We start from the raw sequence: 19,896 nt of genomic DNA, 5'->3' as shown, positions 1-19,896 counted from the left end.
TTAATATTGCCCTTATTCACTCTGTGCAGCTCATACATATATTACATGAACACAGGCAGGCTGGCAGTTTGATGCTGTTGCAGTTAGTGATTAAATCTGCTTTAATTTGCTGTTGGGGAAACAAGGATTCACACATGCATATATTTCTGTAATATGTATTTAAGAGTCACCGGATGGCAATTTAAACACTGCAAGTGCCTTTTCATGAGATCTTATTCAATCGTTCATTAATCTGCTGAATTATTTATGTATTATCTGCAAGCAGGGGGTGGGTGGGAGGTTAGTGCTGACAGACTGAGAAGTAGGAGAGAAAAAGCAGTATTAGGAATAATTCTCTGTGCCTCTGACCCGGCCATGAGATACTTGATCTCCGACTTGATTTTTCACACATGCACACACACACACACACACACATTCAGGCTCACACTAAGACACACATGAGAGGCACCTCTAGCTCAGTTTCACCTCTCGCCAATATCACAAACTCCCTGTCAGCTGAAAATATGCTCGCGTCAGCAGAGCCGTGAGCCCCTATGGCAGCAGAATAGCTCACTGCTGTCTCTTTGTCGCTGTATTCCTCTACTTGTGGTCCCAACGGGTGTTCAGCACCTAATGAATACGTATTGAACAGCTTACTCACTCATTGTCATCCCTGCACTACCACTTTCCTCTCTTTTAGTGGATGTGGGTCTGGAAGCTGGTGAAGATGGATGGTTTTTAACAGATGGGCCTGGTGTCACATTACGATCTCTAACTATAAACAGAGGGAGAATAATATCCAACCTGAGGCATCAAACTACCTGTTCTTTCCTTGGCTATTTACACTTGCCTAGTATTTATTTGTGCTTCACTAAAATGTTAAAAAGCTGGATTTTTTTTGCTTGTATACTGTCACCCTCTGCTGGCCACCTTTTGCAACTTCAACTTATATAAATACAGTAAGATTACAGTATGATGAAATTAAATTATTCTACTCTCAAAGGGTTATTTTGTTGTTTTTTCAATCTCTATTTTCTCATGTTTTTGTGTCTAACTGACAAATGGGAACAACACATTTCTTTTTAATTGTTCCAGTTGAATCATGAGGCACCATCAATATATGTCCATTAAAAGTTTTTGCCACTCACAGGCTCAGATTATTATTATTATCATTATTATTATGTGTCCAACAACATTATCAAAAGGATCCCTCAGAGACAGATCTTTTTGTTAATGAGTCCTTCTTGTTTAACCAGAGTGTCCCAAAATCACATCATTCAAACAGTAATTTTAGAGTGTAGAGAGCATATTTTCATGTCTAACTGTATAAATTAAGGGTTTATTTCAAAACTCCATTTCAAAAAAACTGTTGTTTATTTGAATGGAGTCTTGTGGGTTTAGCTATTTTGGGGCTGTTTCTAGTTAAACATAAAGGATTTCACTCTTTAAGAAAATGGTCTGTCCGTGTAGGGATGTCAGTGGAAAAACAAGCATTTTTAGCGCATGTAAAATGGCAGCACACAATCGCCATTTAATGTGACATTGCAGCTTGTTTTGCTGCTGCTGGCCAATTAAAAAAATGTTGTCTCCATTAGTCACTTCAGACAAAAAGAAAACATGGGAAAATATTGTCCAGGATGAGAAATACTGAAGTTACCCTTTAAGCAGCATTGCTAGTAAAAAAGACATTATGTCTGAACTGTTGCAGGAGTTTTGTGCGAACACAAGTTTCCAACCCAGTTTAAGGCGTGTTTTTATTATTTCGTTGTATTATAGGTGATGTTCAATAACATAATCATGCAAATGAAAACTTTGAGAAACTTTGCTCATCAACTGATAACTGTCACTATCTCAGCTATCGGATAATTATAAAATTGGCAATTCAGAATGATCCTGAGAGACATTCAATCATTTGAAAATAACACTTTATATGACAAAAGACATCTAAAAATATGTACTCTGTATCTTTCAGCTGTGCCTATACACAAAAATATTAAATGAAACCAACACCCGTCTTCCCTGCCAGAATTGCTTTTATGTATTTAAACATTATCAATACCTTAAAAATGAGTATAATTTTGTTAAGACAAAAGTACTACGCAGAGGAAAATCTTTACTTTGTATAAATTATCTCACGTGAATTCTCTTCCTCCATTATACCACCAGCATATCAGCTGGGGGAGGCTTTAAAGGAATCTGACCTAGAGTGAACCTTTTAGCTTTGAACTGATTCAGTTCCTCTGGAGTCAGTTTGCTCTCGTGTGAAAACAAACTGTCCGATTCTCCACCAGCAGACCCGACTCCTGCTGCAGGCGGAGCAGCCGCCGTCCCAAACCCTCCACTCGCCTGTCCAAAAATACTGCTGCTTCCTGCTGCAGCAGGTGCTTCAGCTCCAAAACTGCTCCCGAATCCTCCTCCGGTGTTTGGTTTCGATGCGAAACTGAAGCCAGAGGCAGAGCCAAATCCTGAAGTGGCTGCCGGCTTGTTAGAGGTCGGACCAGCGAAGGAGAAAGAAGCCGAAAGTGCAGATGAGGCTGCAGAGGAGGAACCAAACCCAGAGGGAGGTTGTGTAGGAGCCGCTAAGGTGCTGCCAAAACCTGTGGAAGCTGATGGTGCTGCGGAGGAACCAAATCCACCACTTGGAGCAGCAAAGCTGAAAGTGTTGGCCTGAACTGGTGCTGGAGCCCCAAACTCTACACGGTCAGAAAGATTTAGAATGAACAAAAATGAACCGCTAGAATGGATTTGATTATCCGATCAGCATCTTCACATAGGACCAGGGCTGCAACTAACGATTATTCACAATGTCGATTAATCCCTTGATTATTTTACTGCTAAACCAATGAATTGTTCGGTGTATAAAATGTCAGGAAATGGTGAAAAATCAATCACCACTACTGAGTACCTATGTAGTATTGATTTCAACTGAAAAAGTGGTTTGGGGTTTTAGTTATTAAGATATTTAGTTTACAGTCAAAGAGGAGTACAGAAACCAGAAAATATTCTGAAATAGCAGGAATCAGAATTTTGACTATTTTCTTTCCTTAAATAAAATACTTAAACAGATTAATCGATTATTAAATAAGCTGGCGATTCATTTATTGTTGAAAAGTAATTGATTAATTGTTGCAGCTCTCGATAGGACATGCAGTGAAATCATCTGCACAGGAACTTCATGAGAGATAACGGATACTTTGAGAATTTGATGATACCGCTCTCATATCTGTTCGCTGAATACGACTAAAACCAGCAGCCGGCTAGCTACACCTACCAGCACCTCTAAAGATCCCAATTTAACAAATGACATCTCTTTTTAGTTTTATCCATAAAAGAAGTGTAAGTACAAAAAAAAATGATTTTACAAGAAGTTATATGCCAGACTATTTCTTGGATGGGAGCTGGTGTTTTCTTTAATCCTTTGCCAGAAATAAAGAGTTCCCAAAATGTTTAACAATTACTATTGCTATTACTACTTCACTCTACAGATAAAATAGGGCAAAACTTAATCTTCACCTTTGCTTTGAAAGCTGGATGTAGATGATCCAAATCCAGTCGCTGTCGCTGAACCAAAGCCACTTGAAGATGTCTGAGGGCTGTTTAACTCAGCGAGCTGCAAGAAAATGAAATACCACAATCAAGGATGTCCTGATCGTTTTTTTTCCCCCTGATTCCAATCTAAGTCATTTAATATTGAACATCTGCTGATACCCGAGGCCAAGTCCTACACTTTTGTTTTCCAAGATTAGACAGCTGCACAGTGCAAATTTTAAGTCTTTTTTTAAAGTTATTAACAAATACCTGCATCCAAGCTGATCCTTGATGTGTTTTTTTTTAATTTATTATCCTTTTTTTCATTTGTTTTACAAAGTAAAGGAATAAATGACAAAGCCTTCCTTTAATCTAGATGGTGTCTTCGCTGTCTGGAGGAAATGTCTCTGTCTGTATGTCTGTCACTGCGGTGCAGCCTGCGTCTCAGTAACCTGTATTTTGTTGAGCGTTTATTGTCTTCTTTAGCTCGTGTTTTGGGCAGATTATGCGTCATTAATGAATAAGCCATGTTGGCTTTATGCTTGCGGAGCTGCTGTTGTGTCTCCTCGCAGACAAACAAGACAAACAGCGCAAAAGGCAAAACACAAGACTCTCACACTGAGCTGAAATGAAACGCGTGCTTATTACTTTGGTAAATAATGTCAATTAGCAGTCTCATATAGCTTTTTCGTTTACAGTGTGTGGTGTTTTGCGGCAGACAGGGCTCTTAAGTTGAGCTGAGAGGAGAAACAGGCAGCACTCCACGTCGCTCTGCATGAAAACACACACGCCTGTGTGACAGCTGACATGAAACAAAGGATTGGATGCCATATAAGCCATATATTAGCAATCTCGATCAGTCCAAAAATGCCTTTATTAGTCCTCGATTTGATGTTTGAGATAGGATTGGGACATCCCTAGTCACAACATGTTGACTGTATTTTTAAGAAGTACTGTAACACTAACCATGAGTGTGTTTGCGTGTATGTGTGAGGAAATGTGTGTATGTGTGTGTGTCTCACCAGAGCTGCGCGGGTGGATGGATTCATGACCTTCAGTTCCTGAACTCTGCTTCTCCACTGGCTGAGCAACTGATTGATACCATTAACCTAAACACATGAAACAGGGATTTCTCAAGACTCTTACACATTAAAAAAAAACTGCAATTAATTTAAACATTTGAACAGACAACAAAATAGACTAATTCAAGATTGTGTGACAGAAACACTGAGGTATCACCTATCATCTTAACAGAAATGAATACTTATATGCATGCAGAGGAGTCAAGTCTCTGCAGAAATTATCAAAAGAAAGTATCTTTTTTATTTTCTTATCGGTATAAACAGACATATATCTATGTTATATACATGGATCCCACACATTGTTATGGACAAAATTTCAAAACTTTTTCATGACTTTTCAGGAACCCAAAATAGTTTTTTTTTTCTTGCCCTACTTGCCCATCGTTTTTCAGACATATAAGATTCTAACTTTATTTAAACATAATTACAGCATCTCACATGATCCAACAATAATTTCAGTTTTTAAAGTTTGTCTTTTCTAAATGGTGTCATTTTGGCAATTTTAAAGGAAATCAATCACCCCAAACAGTTGTGTTTTTTGCATTTATTTTAAAAAAATGCAAAAATTTTAAAGTACAGAAAAAACGCCAATTAAAAAAAAAAAATTGTCAAAGAAAACATGCCCTTCAAACCCACGGGCATGTTTTCTTTAAAAATCAGCTGTAAAATAAATACAAATACAATAATACAACTATTCAGAGTTGAATGCCCCCTCCTCTCAGCCAAAAATGCTTAAAACGTTATTTGTCATGTCAAGTGGGCAAGTGAAAGTAGAGACGGAACAAGGGGAGAAAATGAAGAAAATTTCAAATGAACAAAACATAACCAAAACATTCTCATGCGCCGACGCATATTGGAGCTACATTACATCAGCAGTTAGAGAGAAAAAAAATCCCCATTATGTTCTAATAATAGATTTCAATTTAATACACGCAAAAAATTCCCATCATATTTCCCAAACCATTAGTGATTTTTACTAGTTCCATGACTTTTCCAGCCTGTAAATGTGATCAGGAAATTCTAAACCTTGGGAATCCTGTATATTCAACTCTAACACATGACATTAATGAGTGAAACAACACTTACATAGCTCTGCAGGTCTCCTGAAGCTCTTGTAGAGTAATACTCCAGTCTGAGCTCTTCTGGAGAGAGATCCGTGAAACCTACAGACAAGAAATATTAAACATGATCAGGTATATTGTTTACAAACACAAATAGATATTCTGCAATTAAATGTGTATTTGATACAAACCAGATAAAGATTTCTTGAAGGTGGAATAACACGAGAAGCCCCACTGCCCTGAACTCTCCCAAATATCCATGTCCATCTGAATCATCTCCCTGGGTGACCGTGAGACAGACATCACATGAATTAATTCCTAATATGAGGAGAAATTATTTGGATGTTTCACAACTTTACACAGCAAAAAGGCTCACAGTTTTTTGTCGTCATCTTCCTCTCCAGCTGCCGCCTGCTGTCCTCCTCCTCTTCCTCCTCTGTCAAAGGTGCTGGGAGTATCAAGCGCTGAAAATCTGTTTTGAGCAGAGAAGCTGAATTCGGAGCTCTTCACATTATCTCTTCTCCCTCCTCCTCCTCCTCTACCCCAGTCAGCTCCTCCACCTCCTGCTCGACCCCAGTCAGCTCCTCCACCTCCTCCTCGACCCCAGTCATCACTTCCATGAGAGGAGAAAGATGAGGGCTGGATATAGCCTCCTTTTTGCTGGGAAGGATTCACCCAAACTCTGTTGCCAAACCCTGAAACCAGCATGCACACCAACACCTTTACAATTATTTTGTTTGCTCATATTATAATTCTATTTCTGCCACTTCTACTTTGTATGTATTACACATACAGCATGGCTGTCTGTCCTCAGAGAGGGATCCCTCCTCTGCTTTCCCCTTATTTCAACTTAAAAAAGGCTTTTTTGAGTGTTTGTGTTCTCCAGAATTGAGTGTCTAAGGACAGAACATAATATAAATGTATGTTTTTCTTGGTGTATAATCAGAATCTGAATCAGAATCTGGTTTTATTGCCAAGTACATTTATAGAAGGAATGTGACTTGGTCTTTTGGTGCAAAACAATTAACATAAAGGATATAATACAAATAGAGAATTTAAACAGAATAGAAAATAAGATTTAAAAAAATAGAAGCAATTTAAATATATAAAATGACAAAATAGAATATAAAGGACACAGAATGTATGTACAAAAGGTGCGATGGAGGGACTGTATAGTTTTAAGTAAAGTTACAGTAATCACCTGAAAATAAGAACTGATGTGTTTTTGTTACCTTAGGATGAGCCACACACACTGGAGGAAATAAGTATTTAACATGTCAACATTTTTTTCATAATACATATTTCCACTGCAATTTAGACTAGACTTTGATATTAACTCAATAAAACTATTCTGATAGAAAAATCCTAACATTTCAATCCATAATAAAACTTCTATGTAACAAAGTGGAGTGAATCAGGAAAAAAGTATCGAACACCCTTACTGAATTATTTTTGATACTTTGTGGAGAAGCTTCAGTTTGTAAATAGCAGCTTCAAGTTGCTTCATGTGAATAATCTGACCTCCCAAAGTGTTCAGATGCGATTTTGACCTTTTCTGTCACACATACAGTCTTTACATCTTGATCTTCAGTTTCTTCCACAAATGTAATGTTTTTAAGTCTGGTGAATGACTGAGTTTCAGAGCAGATGCCGATTATTATTATTATTATTATTATTATTATTATTATTATTATTATTATTAGTGCTTAATGGAACCAATAACTCATGTTTTCGGCGGGGGAAAAGTTTTCGTCGAAACTCCGCGTAACATATTTCTTCACAAAGACTAACGTTAACAACCTTACGTCATAAATGAATGAGAAACGATGGTTAACGTTAATTCGGTCCGGATAAACCAACCAATGCAGAGTTTCCTCACAAGAGACCAGCGACAGAAACACCGTTTATCTTACCGCCACCTCCTCCTGCTCCTCGGGGCTGCTGCTGAGCGGAGGAGCGGCTGTAGTTCTTGTTGTTGTATCCTCCTCCACCTCCTCCTCCACCTCCTCCTCCTCCACCTCCTCCACCTCCTCCTCTGCTTCCTCCTCTCGGGTGTTCATTCCAACATTTGTCGCCGTATCGACAACGTCCCTGAAGAAAAAAGCTACACACCACCATTTCTGCACGGAGTCTTGACTGAATGCAGCTCGCACTCCGCAATGTTTTCCTGCGACACACGCGCTGGTGTCGCAGGAGATTTACGTCATTCTGCTTAAATCTGTACAACAGCGACCCCACGTGGTAGATAGAGCGGGAAAAAAGCATGGACAATTTGTGATCAATACTGTATCGATAACTAATGACCATGGTGGAAGAAGTATTCAGATCCTTTACTTATGTAAAACTAATAATACCACCATGTAAAATTCTCAGTTCCAAGTAAGATGGAAAGAACGAAAAATCATTATAAAAAACAAACAAACAACACATATTAATATACTGTATATTATTAATTAATTAAAAAAAGCAAAATTACTGAAATTATTTCATGATTGTAAAAATAAATAAAGAAAGAAAAATATTTTTAAAAACCCTCAAAATTGTAGAAAATAAATTTTAAAAAATGAAAATAGAACTCAAAATAATAATAATTATTATTTTAAAGAAAGAAAGGAAAGAAAAATGATCCCAAAACTCAAGATATTAAAAAAATCAGAAAAAAATACAAACATTAAAAACTCAGGGGGATAAACAAAATTGAAAATAACACCCCCAAAACTCAAAATAATTTGAAAAATAGAAAAAGACCTGAATGTTTATCAGAGTAATTGGCAATTAATTTTCCTTGAATCGACTGATTTACGTGTCATCTGACACTGATGTAAACTAAAATAATAAAGACCTTCAAACACAGCATGACACCTCAAGAGAAGGCCAAAAGATCATATGATATTGCAAATAACATTGTAATTTTGCGGTGCATATTTATTTTACAAATTTAGAAATGAATACAAACAAATTCTGATCTCCATTCCGCATGTGGGAGTCTGAGGCCACGGGACAGTCCCCCTAATCAATTTGCAGCTAAGTGCAGCAAACAAATGGTGTAAACTCCTCCGCCCTAACAGGTGCAGCAACATTGAATCTTTCATGGTCTGTGAACCCATACACTGCTGAGCGAGGCTCTAATCAGCCAAAGGAAAACCGTTGTGGGTGTACAGTGTATGAACATGAAGCACACACACCCAGAGGTGAGTATGGTTTGTCTGGTATGTACATATATATATATATATATATATATATATATATATATATATATATATATATATATATATATATATAAACTTGTCTCAGACTTGTCATGATTAATCCCTCTGAAAGCTATTGCTCATTACTAATTAAGTACAATGTCCCTTGTGAATAACAATACTCTGACAATATCAGACAAATGCTGTTTGGGTTCTTAGTCATTACAATATGAATCTTATAATGAATGAAGATTTTCAGTATAATTAAACTTAAATTGTTTAATTAGTTATATTTATGACTATCATTAACCTTAAGGGTAAACATTTTCCATAAATATTTCCAAGAACAAAGAATACAATTCCTTATTTTGTATCACATTTCCTCATCTTTCGGAGAAACTGCCATTTCTGTTAGACAAAATGATACAGTTTGAAAAAGCAATGACACTGACAGAGACCTATATGCAAAGATCTGAAGATGTATTTATGTGTTGAAGAGTAATTAGAATAATACAATAAATTAGAATGTTAACAACTGGGCAAGTGACAATAAGGCCCTGTTGCAAAGGCAGCTTCATAAAATGTTATTGTTCATGTAAAAATACACATCAAAAACATCAATACTACATTTTAATGAAGGAATGTTAAATATACTGTTTTCTTGATAAATAAAATAGCTTAATAGCAAATCTTTTGATTAGGAGCAGCATACATAATAAAATACAACCAATTTAAAATAAAAATCCTGGCAAGAAATGGCGCATGACAGTTTTCAGCCTACTGCATAAATGTATAAATGTTACCAAAGTTGCGTACTAATAGCAAGCATCAAACTTTACACTTTGTAGAAAATTGAAAAACTTGACATCTACCACATTTAAAGTTTTTTCTGAGCCAAGGAATCTGAATGGTTTTCAGCTCAACAGTGGTGCATTTTCACTGATGAAGAAGACACATTTTCATAAATAAAAAAATAAAGCTGGATTTATACAAAACAATAACACTTTATAAGGCACATTTATGTAAGGTGCCTGATCGATGAAAAACCAACTTGGTGGTTTACAAGCTATAAAAGAGCGAGACAAATAAACAATGTCAGAGCTGCACCAGAGTATTAGAATCCATCTCATAAAATATATAAATTTCCTTTTGTATACAAAATATTAAGTGCTTGTTAAGTATAAAAACATATGTAGGATGTAGGAAAGAACATATAATAGCATTATTTTTCTCACACTGTAGGCATAAAAAAAATAATATCATGAAATAAGGATTTTATGCAACAAATTGCAATAGGCTTACTCCCAATAAACTTCATAATAAAGAAAGAAATTGAGATAATGTAACATAAAGAAAGGAAGAAAAGAAAGTGCACATGCAGACACAATTACAGTTTTAACCCTTTGCACAGCAGGGACAATCCCTCTATGCTGAGAGAGAGGACCAGTGGGAGAACCCCTGCTTCATTTCCTGTCTCCTTCCACAGCATGTCGCCGTCTCTTTTCAGCGTCACATAAGTGGAGCTGAGCAGCTGTTCTGCCAGTTGGAAGGCTTGGTTGTCCTGCAGCGCGATGGGAAGCTGCTGGATTGAGAAAGGCTCGCTGCTCTTCTGTAGCGTGCACATCTGGTGAGATATAGACAGATATAGTGATCATGAGTGACATCCCTTTTATTGTGCTGCATTCTGACGCCTTCACAAGTATTTAAACTTTTTTGTTTCCTTTTGAAAAAATGGGAGAAAGGCAATGCGCAACTTGGCAAGAAACATTTTGCAAACTGCATGAAATTAGTAGATTTGGAAAGTTAATTTAAAAAAAAACAAGAAGAAACTAGAGAAAAATATCCAAAAAGTATATTTCTAACTCTTATTATTATGTATTTAAAATGATTTTAGAGAATTATTTTCATAGTGCCTTTTCAGGTAATTTCCTTGTTTGTTTGTTTTCATTGTTTTTCAACGTTTTCAATGTTTTTTTGTTTTCTAATTTTCAATTTATTCACATGTACTTTTTCCTTTTTGCTAATTTTTGGGTCATTTCCTCTTTTTTTTCTCAGTGCCCTTTGCCATGTTTTTCTTTCTTTTCTAAGCTTGTGGCCTCGACCGGCCAGTAAAGACGTGAGAGGAGTCAGTAGTCAGCATGAAACAGTCAATAAAACAGGTTTTTTAGCAGTTATGAATCACAACAACCACCAGCAAGGTCCCTGAGCATGCAGTTATATAAGTGTACACAAAGTATTCAGCTGATTGGTCTAGCAGTTTGTTAGATTAGCTGTGAAAAGATGGATATACACACTCACACTCACAAACACACATACACACACACACACTCACTCATGCATGCACACACACAAGCAAATGCATAATCACCTCCAGGTGTACATGTGGTGGAGATAATTATGACTCAAATGTTCATATAGCTGACCTTGTTGAGCCCGTAAACAAGTGGCTGGTTTATTTCGAAACTGGGTCAAAATAACACATATCTAGGTATGATTGGTGACTTTTATACTCATAGATTCTGAATAAACTTTACCCATACTGGGTGGGTGGTAAATTGACCCAGTACTGGGTACCTTGATTGACCCATATTGGCTAAAAATTGAACCAAATGTGTGTAATATTTTCAAAAATTTTGTGTAATGGTGTGCATGTAGAAAAAACATTGTAACTAACCAGCGTGTCGAAGGCCTTCAGAAAATCAGGACGGCTCTCACTCAAGAGGCACAGAGTTTCATCAGGCAATTCTACAAAACAACGCATATAAAACACAACAAGGTTAAACAACTTCTTGAGTACAAACTTGCATTGCTCAAAGCACTGCTGGGAAATGTTTAAAGTTCACTCTCACCTTCCATGGCACTGACCAACAGGTGAGCTGCGTTTAGGTGGGGAGGGACACCACCCTGGCTGTTCTCAGCCAGCTGGTCCAGTACGGCTGACAACGATTCTCTCTGACTCTCTGACAGGTCCTCGTGCTTGGCCATATCGAGTGTTTTACCACTGCACAACTCCTCCAGCTATCAGAGAGGTACAGAAAAGAGGGGAAAAAAATGTTGTGATTGCAGATTTTTATCTCAATATACTGTAATTTAATAAAATAGACTGATTTTAGGAGACAGTGTCTGTTTGTGGAAGTTTACTCGTTGCACAGTTATCTACTTGTCCCCTGGAGAGATGAGCCCGAACCGACTCATGTTGGTGTTGAAGTCATTGTGTCGCTCACCAAAAACTCCATATATGAAAGAGCAGCTTTGTCGCTCAGAACCTCCTGAAGTCTCTTGAACAAGGCACATCGAGTTGAGTCGGGCAGCTCTGCCAGAGGAGAAAGGTCCATCTCCTGTGATCCTGTGAGAGGCAAAGAGACACTGAATGAGATTTGAAACTGAAGCTAAACCAGCATACAGAATTTGGCTGATATTTGTCATCCACTGCAGATGGTTTTTGCTCATAACCGTTGAACTACGAGACAAACAAAATTCAATGTATTAACACATATCAATCATATGGGGCATGCATATTTCTGGCAAGTTACATTATTTAGCCATTTTCAATCACTACGCTTGACAAAGTTTTACAAAAGGGGTTATTGCTGGTCTTTGAGTATGATGGGCTAAGCTGCGTTTGAAGCTGCTGTAACATACAGCACACAGCAGTGACTGTATTACAATTTTAGGATTACTACGCCAATTGATCAACCATTGTTTAATAGGATTCGGAGCTAAAGGGAGCAACTGCCAATGAATCCCAAATCATTTATCATCCATCAGGACAAGAATGACCAGAATGGTCATTCAATGAATGCACAAAAAACACAAAGATGCCTCTTTAAAAAAAAAACAAACAAACAAAAAAAAAAAAAACAAGTGAGCCAACTGAGATTTATGTTTAAGCAGCCACTGTGTCCTGTCGCTGTCTTGGTTATATCTGCAGCCTGCTAACTTTTCTCGAGCTGTGTTGTCAAATGCTACCAATATCGTTTTTGTCAGAAACTCAGCATGTAACCAGGCTTGAAGTTAACAAAAATGATATCGCTGGTAAGTGACAACAGCGATGAACAGTAAAAGTGAGCAAATGGTTGTGTGTGGTAGATAAATATGTGGTTATAATTTAACTGCAACATGATGAGAATTTATTTCGCTCTCCCCTTCTGTTCTAGAGACCATGCAGCTGAACTTCCTCAGCCACATGTTGTCAGGTATTTGTAAAACTGCCCACACTTTCCATTGCATCTGTGTGTTGCTCGGCAACCGTTATGCTAAATGTCACCAAGAAACTGCTTTGCTTAGGAATGGTTGTTTATTTATCAGTGAATTATTGCATTTTTGTTGCTGTGTGTCTATTTTATGAAACATTGCAATGCATATGCAGTAACATTTTATAAAAGTTATAAGTCAGAGGCTGAGGCTTTACAGTCATTTCAGAACAGCTAAAAGGCCATGTGGCTTAGTACTTCGACATAACCGTTTCAGCTTTCCACTCCCTTTTTCTACAAACAGAACTGAGTTCTTGTAGGCTCAACCTACTACCATAACACTTGAACACGTTATGCAATTAAAACCATATTGTGAAGACATTGTGGAAATCCTGTTTCTGTCGATGGCAGAATTAAATGGACCTTATTCACAGTCATAACTCAGAATCACTTGATAATTTTACTCCTGTAAAAAGGCCTACTTTTCTCAAAAAACTCTCTTAATCTCATCACCATGTTGATTTTGACAGATCAAAATCCAGATCCAAATGAACTGACTTTCAAACTTTTTTAAAATAGCACATTCAGAGGATTATGTAACCTTGGAAAGGGTGTGCCCTCTTTGGTGTTCTTCTTGTTTTGACCTTCAGTTGGGAACCACTGATAAATTAGTTTACAGCTGAATGAGTGAGTTGGACAGAGATCTACTAAACTTACATTTGGAAATCTGAGAATGGAAAGCTGGCTAATTAACCAAATTCTGAAAATGATATCACAGAAATAATGCACATTGCCCACAATGATGATTAATGAATCCCACTGAGCGGTTCACCTTTGTCCTTACAGTTGCAGTAATTCCGAGTTACTGCATGTACGTATTGTAGATAGTTTTAGTTCCAGTTTTAGCTGCTGAGACCAGTCGGCTTTATTTCAGATCAAACAGCCTGTGCAAACAACTCATTGAATCCACAGTGCCATGTGAGATAGAAAAGGGAACCTACTTCTTTTTCATCATATCAGTGATGTGTATCACTTCCTCACAAAACAAAAAGTAACAGGATTATCAAAGACAGTTCTGTAACCGTCATAATAATTTCCCATTAAATATATGAATGAATGGACACAAACCATTAAGCAGTGCACTCAGAGGTATTGTATCTGGAACCTTTCCCCCATTGAGCTTGCCGTCAACCTCATTTATGGAGACGTGGGATGACCAGGACAAGGGCGAGTCTTGCTCAATGCCTCCTATTGTGTCAGGCTGTAGACATATATCTGAAAATGTACAAAATATTATATAGTTACTGTAAAATAGATGCATGCACCTACAGGTGCGCAAGCATATTAGTAAAGATTTATTCAAAACACATGAGCTTTAAAGAAGTATTTGACTGCTGGACAGATGGTCTTCTCATAGAAATAGATTGTCTCTGCAGTAGAAAGACACATGTACTTTTGACATTTACCCTTTAACACCTGGCACGCCAACAGTTTTCTTGTGTGACAATCAGTCGCCTTTCATAAGTACAAAGCAAAGCAAGTCTTAGAAACATACATTTTGAGCAGGCAGATCTGGGTGCTGGTAAAATGGAGGGAAGTTCATCAGAGTTTATACTAACCATATTGTTATTACATATTGTACCACTACTACTACTGCTTCAACTACCGATAATAATAATAATAATATTAATAATAATAACAGTATCACTATTAATTAAGGGTTTTGTCTAACCATCTGCTCCACTTCTCTTTCCCATGCAATTTTTGCTGTAGGCATGATGTTATGTTAACAGTTTGCACAATATTTAAAATGCAAAGCAACAACATAACAGTGTCTCTAAGATTCGGCTGAACTGGAGAGAATGGAGAAGTAGCATTCTAATTCCTACTTTCTTCCCTAAAAATTAGTTTTTGACAACACATCAATCTCAGTTTGCTTCTCTTTAACCACACACACACACACACACACACACAGACACACACACACACACACACAGAGAGAGAGAGAGAGAGAGAGAGAGAGAGAGAGAGAGAGAGAGAAACTTACTAAAGTGTCCATTTTTTTTAATCTCCAGTTCCAGGATGCTGTACGCAATGACTGTACCAGAAGGGATCTCCAAGGAAACATCACTGTCTGCCTCAATCTTGTTTTTGTCTTTCACACACATCTGAGAATACACACATATATATGTGATTTTCAAAGCTGGTGATTTAATCAGACATGTTTTGGGGATTGAAGATCTGATATTTGCAGTATTAAAAGAAAATGTAAAACGTAAACAAGGAACAGGTCAACCACATTCAGCCACGCCCACCTTGACAGGGCTCCCCAACATGGCCACTAGCCCGAGCACCCCCTGAAACATGCACTGCTCCCTTTTCATCTGGGTGATGGAGCAGGAGCTTGTGGTGAGGATCCTCTCCTTCACCACTGCCAGCACATCAGCTTGCTTCTCCAGCTGCTGCACCAGCTGGTGCTGCATGTCCACCAACCTGAGGCAGGGAGATTTTTTATTTTAAATCTGGGATGGGAGGGTAGGATTTAGGTGCTGTCACTGTCAATCATCTAAGTGCAGAAGAAAGATGGCACTATCAATCTCTGAGGTTTTCATGTTACTGCTCTAAGATGTCAAATGTCTGATGTCTAACTACAATTACAGCTTATTTCATTAATATTGAAGTCATCATCTTGTGATAGTCACAATGTGCAAATAACTATAGAATTATTTAACACCTGCTTCTGGAGTCCCGTAACAGCGTCCTCACATCCAGTTCCTCTTTCTTCAGCTTGCCAAAACATGACTGGAGCTTGAAGGAGCCCTCCCCCTCCACTGTGAGTCTGGCAGAGCCAGCCTCGGTGTCCAGCGTCCCAGAGACTTTGTCTCTAAATGTCCCCTCATAGTCAAGGAATTCTGCCTCGGACACTCCTGACAACACATGTGGTGTTAGCATGATTTAGGGATGTGAGCTGGAGAAAACTCAGGACAGAATTTGTCTTACAAAAAGGTAGCTGAAATGGAAACTAGAATTACCACCTTGGGGTTGTATGTTACGCTTACAGTTTACATCCATGTCTGTGAAAACATAATTCAGAATTCAGTATCTGACCAAATGAATTCCCTTCTGTTCCTGAGTTATGATGCTAAGTAATGGCCAGAAAAAGTGTTTTTGCATCACATAATGACATTACCGTGAAGCTGACTTTTTGGATAAAAAAATGTCATAACTTTATCATTATATCCTTTAGACATTTGTGTGAAATTTTGTCAAAATCAGCGCAGATATTCTTGAGTTACAGCCAAAAATATGATCTTGACCTTGGACCTTCAACCTCCAAATTCAAATCAGTTCATCCTTGACTCAAAATGGATGTTTGTGCCTAATTTGAAGAAATTTGCTGAGATATCCCGTTCAAGAGAATGAAATTGACAAGATCACATTGACCTTAATGTTGACCTTTGAGTATCAAAATCTAATCAGTTCATCTTTTAGTCCAAGTAGACGTTTGTGCCAAATGTGAATAAATTCCTTTATCATGTTCACAAGAATAGGAAAGGTGATGGACATCCAAAAATATCTCCGGCCACCACTATCGCTGGCGCAGAGGTATAATAAAATGTTACACTTATAAAGCTTCAGCAACTTTTTTCCACTTTTTTTAAACACAAACAGTACGTGCACACCTACATACCAGGAATGAGCACCTCGTCGCCTTGCAACAAGTCGCTGAGGGTGAAAACTGTTGGTTGGTACTTGGGCTTCTGCCAGAACCACTTGCGGTTGCGTTTGACAACCACTGCCATGGGAACCAGTTTTTTTGAGTCATTGACTCGGGACACGTGGATGAGGCTCCCCTCTGGGTCAATCTGACGGATGAAGTTGGCAGTGGCTTTGGAAAACATGGCTTCCGCAAACACTGACTGCAGACAGCTGGAAGAGGAGAGGAGGAGAGAGACTTTTAAGGCTTCAATTTGAGTTTATTTTGTCCACAGGACGGCACAGAGCGCAAAGACAAGAACCCTGGCTGATTATATCCAGCTACTAAACCTCTATGGGTGATTTCCAGTTGGTATTCTCCCCAGTTTTCCCCTCTAGAAAGTTTATGCAAGTAAAAGAAGTCCCAGTGACGCTAAGCAGACCCTGTGTGGGTGCTTATGAATACCACGTATCACCACACGACTCTTGAGTCAACAGTTGGCAGTGAACTACAAAGCAGGAAGGAAGTCCCCAGGATGGTGTTAACATATTAAACTGACCAAAAACAACTGCAGGCAAATACACACAGACACACACACACCTCGGATCACTAATTCTGCTGGCTCAGATGTCACAGCTTAAATATTGTACATAGTCAGGCATGAGGGGGATTTGTGCTGTGAGGAAAGAGAGGGGGAAAGAAGAGGAAAAAGTTTGAGCTGTGCCCCTGTTACTTTGAGAAATGTTAAACAAAAGACTGCCTCACTGGAGGACAGAGAAAGAAGACATTTTGAGACATAAATACAAAACAGGGGAGAGCTTAAAATTTTTAGGCTTTTTTTTCTCCTCTGAATGAAATCGAGAAGGGCACCACCTCTTCATGCGTAAGAACAACACAAAATCCCCTTGGCTTGTCACGTTTTAGCGTTGAGTCATTTGCTGTGAATTATTAAGGTGTCATTACATCAGTAGGGACCTTTCGCTAACCTCAAACTTGGTTTCCAAAAGTTGAAACATGCTGTTTCTAAATATTTTATGTTTCTTTTGTTATGTTTGATCTTGGACCAAGGAAAGGAGGAAAAAAGACACTTCATGTATAACTTAGTATATTAGGGTTGGGCTATTGGTGAACAAACAGCAGTAATATACTGTAAATCTAAATGTAATGGTTCCTTAAATACATTCACATGCTAATTATTATAAAGCAAACAGCCAACATCATTACTTTTTAAAGAAAAGTAGGCAATCATTCATGCTAATCAGTAAAACGCATTGAGCAAATATAACATCAAAAACTATGAATTCACTTCATTTCACTTGAACTGCAATAGCTAAGGTAAAGCACAAAAAACTATAAAGACATTTAAGTTATTAAATGATTATGATACAATGTAACCAGGCATTATGAAATGTGAATGAAATCATTTTTTGTTTGCTTTTTAGTTTTTGTCTTTCCATTGTATTTTTTGTATTCATTTATGTTTTTTGTTTGTCCCTCTATCTGTATTCATTCTGTAATGATCTTGTATTAAAAAAAGTTTTTTTTTTAAAAAAAAAAAAAAAGCTGCACTGCCCATCGTAGAAAAACTTAAAAAAAAAAAAGTAAAAGAAAGTGAGATTTCTTATAGAAAATATTTGCCAGTATAAACAGTTCAGTGGTTAATGCCCCCACAACATTCCTACCGCATCTCTCTCTCTCTCTCTCTCACACACACACACACACACACACACACACACACACACACACACTTGCACGTGCGCCAGCACGCGCGTCTATTTCCCGGTAGCCCACTTTTTGCTAATGTAACCAGGCTGCAGTAAGTGAGCGCGTGCTTTTACAGTAAGATCAGCTGCGCGCGAGCCCCTTAAGCACGCATGACTCGGGTTATGAGTTTTAAATCAAAGAAACAAAGTGGAAGAAAATCGTGTTTTGACCGGAAAATCATAACAAACAGACCGCACTGGTAATGTTAAGTAGACAGATGAGAGCCAGTTTACAGGCTTTCTGTCTCTCAAAATCACAAATAAATTATTTTGTTTATACATCAAGTTGTCGCTTACCTGGGATTAGTTTATAAACAGCTCTGTAAATTCACAATTTAGCGTCGCACGTTATGTCCGTCCAGTTGTCACTCCTGGATTGTCACCGATGTTGCCATGCGTAAAAGTAGAAGTTGTCCAAACGCGGACCAGAAGTCCTCTGGATGTATGAATGACACTTCCCTCACAGTGTTAGACCTATGACAAAACTAACAAATGCTCGTAAGTAGAGGGAGAAAGCAGCAGTGTTGGATCAGAGCGATGGCTGAATGGTAGGAGAGAGGCTGACTTCAGTTATCCACCTCACAGAGGAGGTTACAGACCGCCTCCTCCTCCCACTCTCGCTGGAGAGTTAATTATAATCATATGAACTGAGGTATTTTGTGCGTGCGTGCGAGCGTGCGTATGTGTGTGGGGGTTTCAGGACATGAGCAGACTTGCCTGATTTTTAAAGTAAATTAAGAGTGGAAATATTTTTGCAAAACATGCATTTTTGACTCATTCATAAAGTGTTACTGCTTATGTGGTTGTTTGTAAGTAGGCCAACATCTTTTTTTTGACACATTACAACCAACTTCACCACATCCTACAAAGGGGGAAAAGCCTCCTGTGCAGCTGAGTGAAATGTTTTCAAGTTTTTCTTGAAATTACAAGAAGACCTTTGTATTACTACGAATACTTTTTGACGGGGGTAAAACATCATTTGACTGTAAATCACACAAATAGCTCACAAAGCAACTAAATCAGTACAGGGCAGCACCAGAGGTTAACATTGTCCTGACAGTGGCAGGTCTTCACATTTCTGTGTGTAACGGAAACCGTGTTTTTCGTGAGTGTTGTTGGCGCTAATAAATAAAGTGTTTGCTCAGATTTGAAGTGAAATGATGTAAGGTCTGCAGTTCAAAGAATGTGTGTATGTGTGAGTGGGTGGGTGTATTTTGGTCTGTGACCCATGGTGATAAGTAGTTACTTTGTAAAGGCTGACAGGGAGTTGTCTCTCAGATGTAGAGATAATGGTCCCCTTTAACCCTGAGGTATGGATGCACTAACATGCACACACACTACAGCCACTGCTGGTTCAAGAATACTAAAAAGGGGAGCTAAAGGTTAGCCTCTTCTTTTATCACTG

At 38.1% G+C, this 19,896-nt stretch overlaps 2 protein-coding genes across 2 annotated transcripts; both read right to left on the bottom strand.

Annotated features, from left to right (window-relative positions):
• Positions 1-1,714: 1,714 nt before the first annotated feature.
• Positions 1,715-7,804, bottom strand: nup42 (nucleoporin 42). The gene is made up of 7 exons (XM_042507039.2): positions 7,564-7,804; positions 6,027-6,345; positions 5,842-5,930; positions 5,676-5,752; positions 4,530-4,616; positions 3,493-3,589; positions 1,715-2,672 (listed from the first exon to the last, which is right to left on the bottom strand). Exons 1-7 carry the CDS (start codon positions 7,766-7,768, stop codon positions 2,134-2,136), a joined length of 1,413 nt encoding a protein of 470 aa, XP_042362973.2. The 5' UTR covers positions 7,769-7,804; the 3' UTR covers positions 1,715-2,133.
• A 1,298-nt stretch (positions 7,805-9,102) lies between these two features.
• On the bottom strand, positions 9,103-19,071 carry LOC121957793 (gasdermin-E-like). Its single transcript, XM_042506572.2, has 10 exons — positions 18,789-19,071; positions 16,723-16,961; positions 15,766-15,958; positions 15,347-15,524; positions 15,079-15,199; positions 14,160-14,306; positions 12,063-12,184; positions 11,688-11,856; positions 11,513-11,583; positions 9,103-10,462 (listed from the first exon to the last, which is right to left on the bottom strand). The coding sequence occupies exons 2-10, from the start codon at positions 16,931-16,933 to the stop codon at positions 10,226-10,228; spliced, it is 1,449 nt and encodes a 482-aa protein (XP_042362506.2). The 5' UTR covers positions 16,934-16,961; positions 18,789-19,071; the 3' UTR covers positions 9,103-10,225.
• Positions 19,072-19,896: the final 825 nt, after the last annotated feature.

Source organism: Plectropomus leopardus, chromosome 17, assembly GCF_026936395.1.
Source record: "Plectropomus leopardus strain MGB_pleo_1.0 chromosome 17, ASM2693639v1, whole genome shotgun sequence".
NCBI lineage: Eukaryota > Metazoa > Chordata > Actinopteri > Perciformes > Serranidae > Plectropomus > Plectropomus leopardus.
The sequence above is the reverse complement of the archived record's forward strand: the minus strand, read 5'-3'. Positions and strand labels throughout refer to the sequence as shown.

What these genes read in the sequence shown, in the direction of transcription:
- nup42 (XM_042507039.2), bottom strand. Translation starts at nt 7,768, where the DNA reads ATGGTGGTGTGTAGCTTTTTTCTTCAGGGACGTTGTCGATACGGCGAC. An exon ending in AGGAGCAGGAGGAGGTGGCG is followed by an intron (nt 6,346 to 7,563) that starts GTAAGATAAACG and finishes TGCTGGTTTCAG; the next exon opens with GGTTTGGCAACAGAGTTTGG. An exon ending in CTTCAAGAAATCTTTATCTG is followed by an intron (nt 5,753 to 5,841) that starts GTTTGTATCAAA and finishes TCTTGTCTGTAG; the next exon opens with GTTTCACGGATCTCTCTCCA.
- LOC121957793 (XM_042506572.2), bottom strand. Translation starts at nt 16,933, where the DNA reads ATGTTTTCCAAAGCCACTGCCAACTTCATCCGTCAGATTGACCCAGAG. An exon ending in TGTTGGGGAGCCCTGTCAAG is followed by an intron (nt 15,200 to 15,346) that starts GTGGGCGTGGCT and finishes GTGTATTCTCAG; the next exon opens with ATGTGTGTGAAAGACAAAAA. An exon ending in GTTGGTCAGTGCCATGGAAG is followed by an intron (nt 11,584 to 11,687) that starts GTGAGAGTGAAC and finishes GTTGTTTTGTAG; the next exon opens with AATTGCCTGATGAAACTCTG.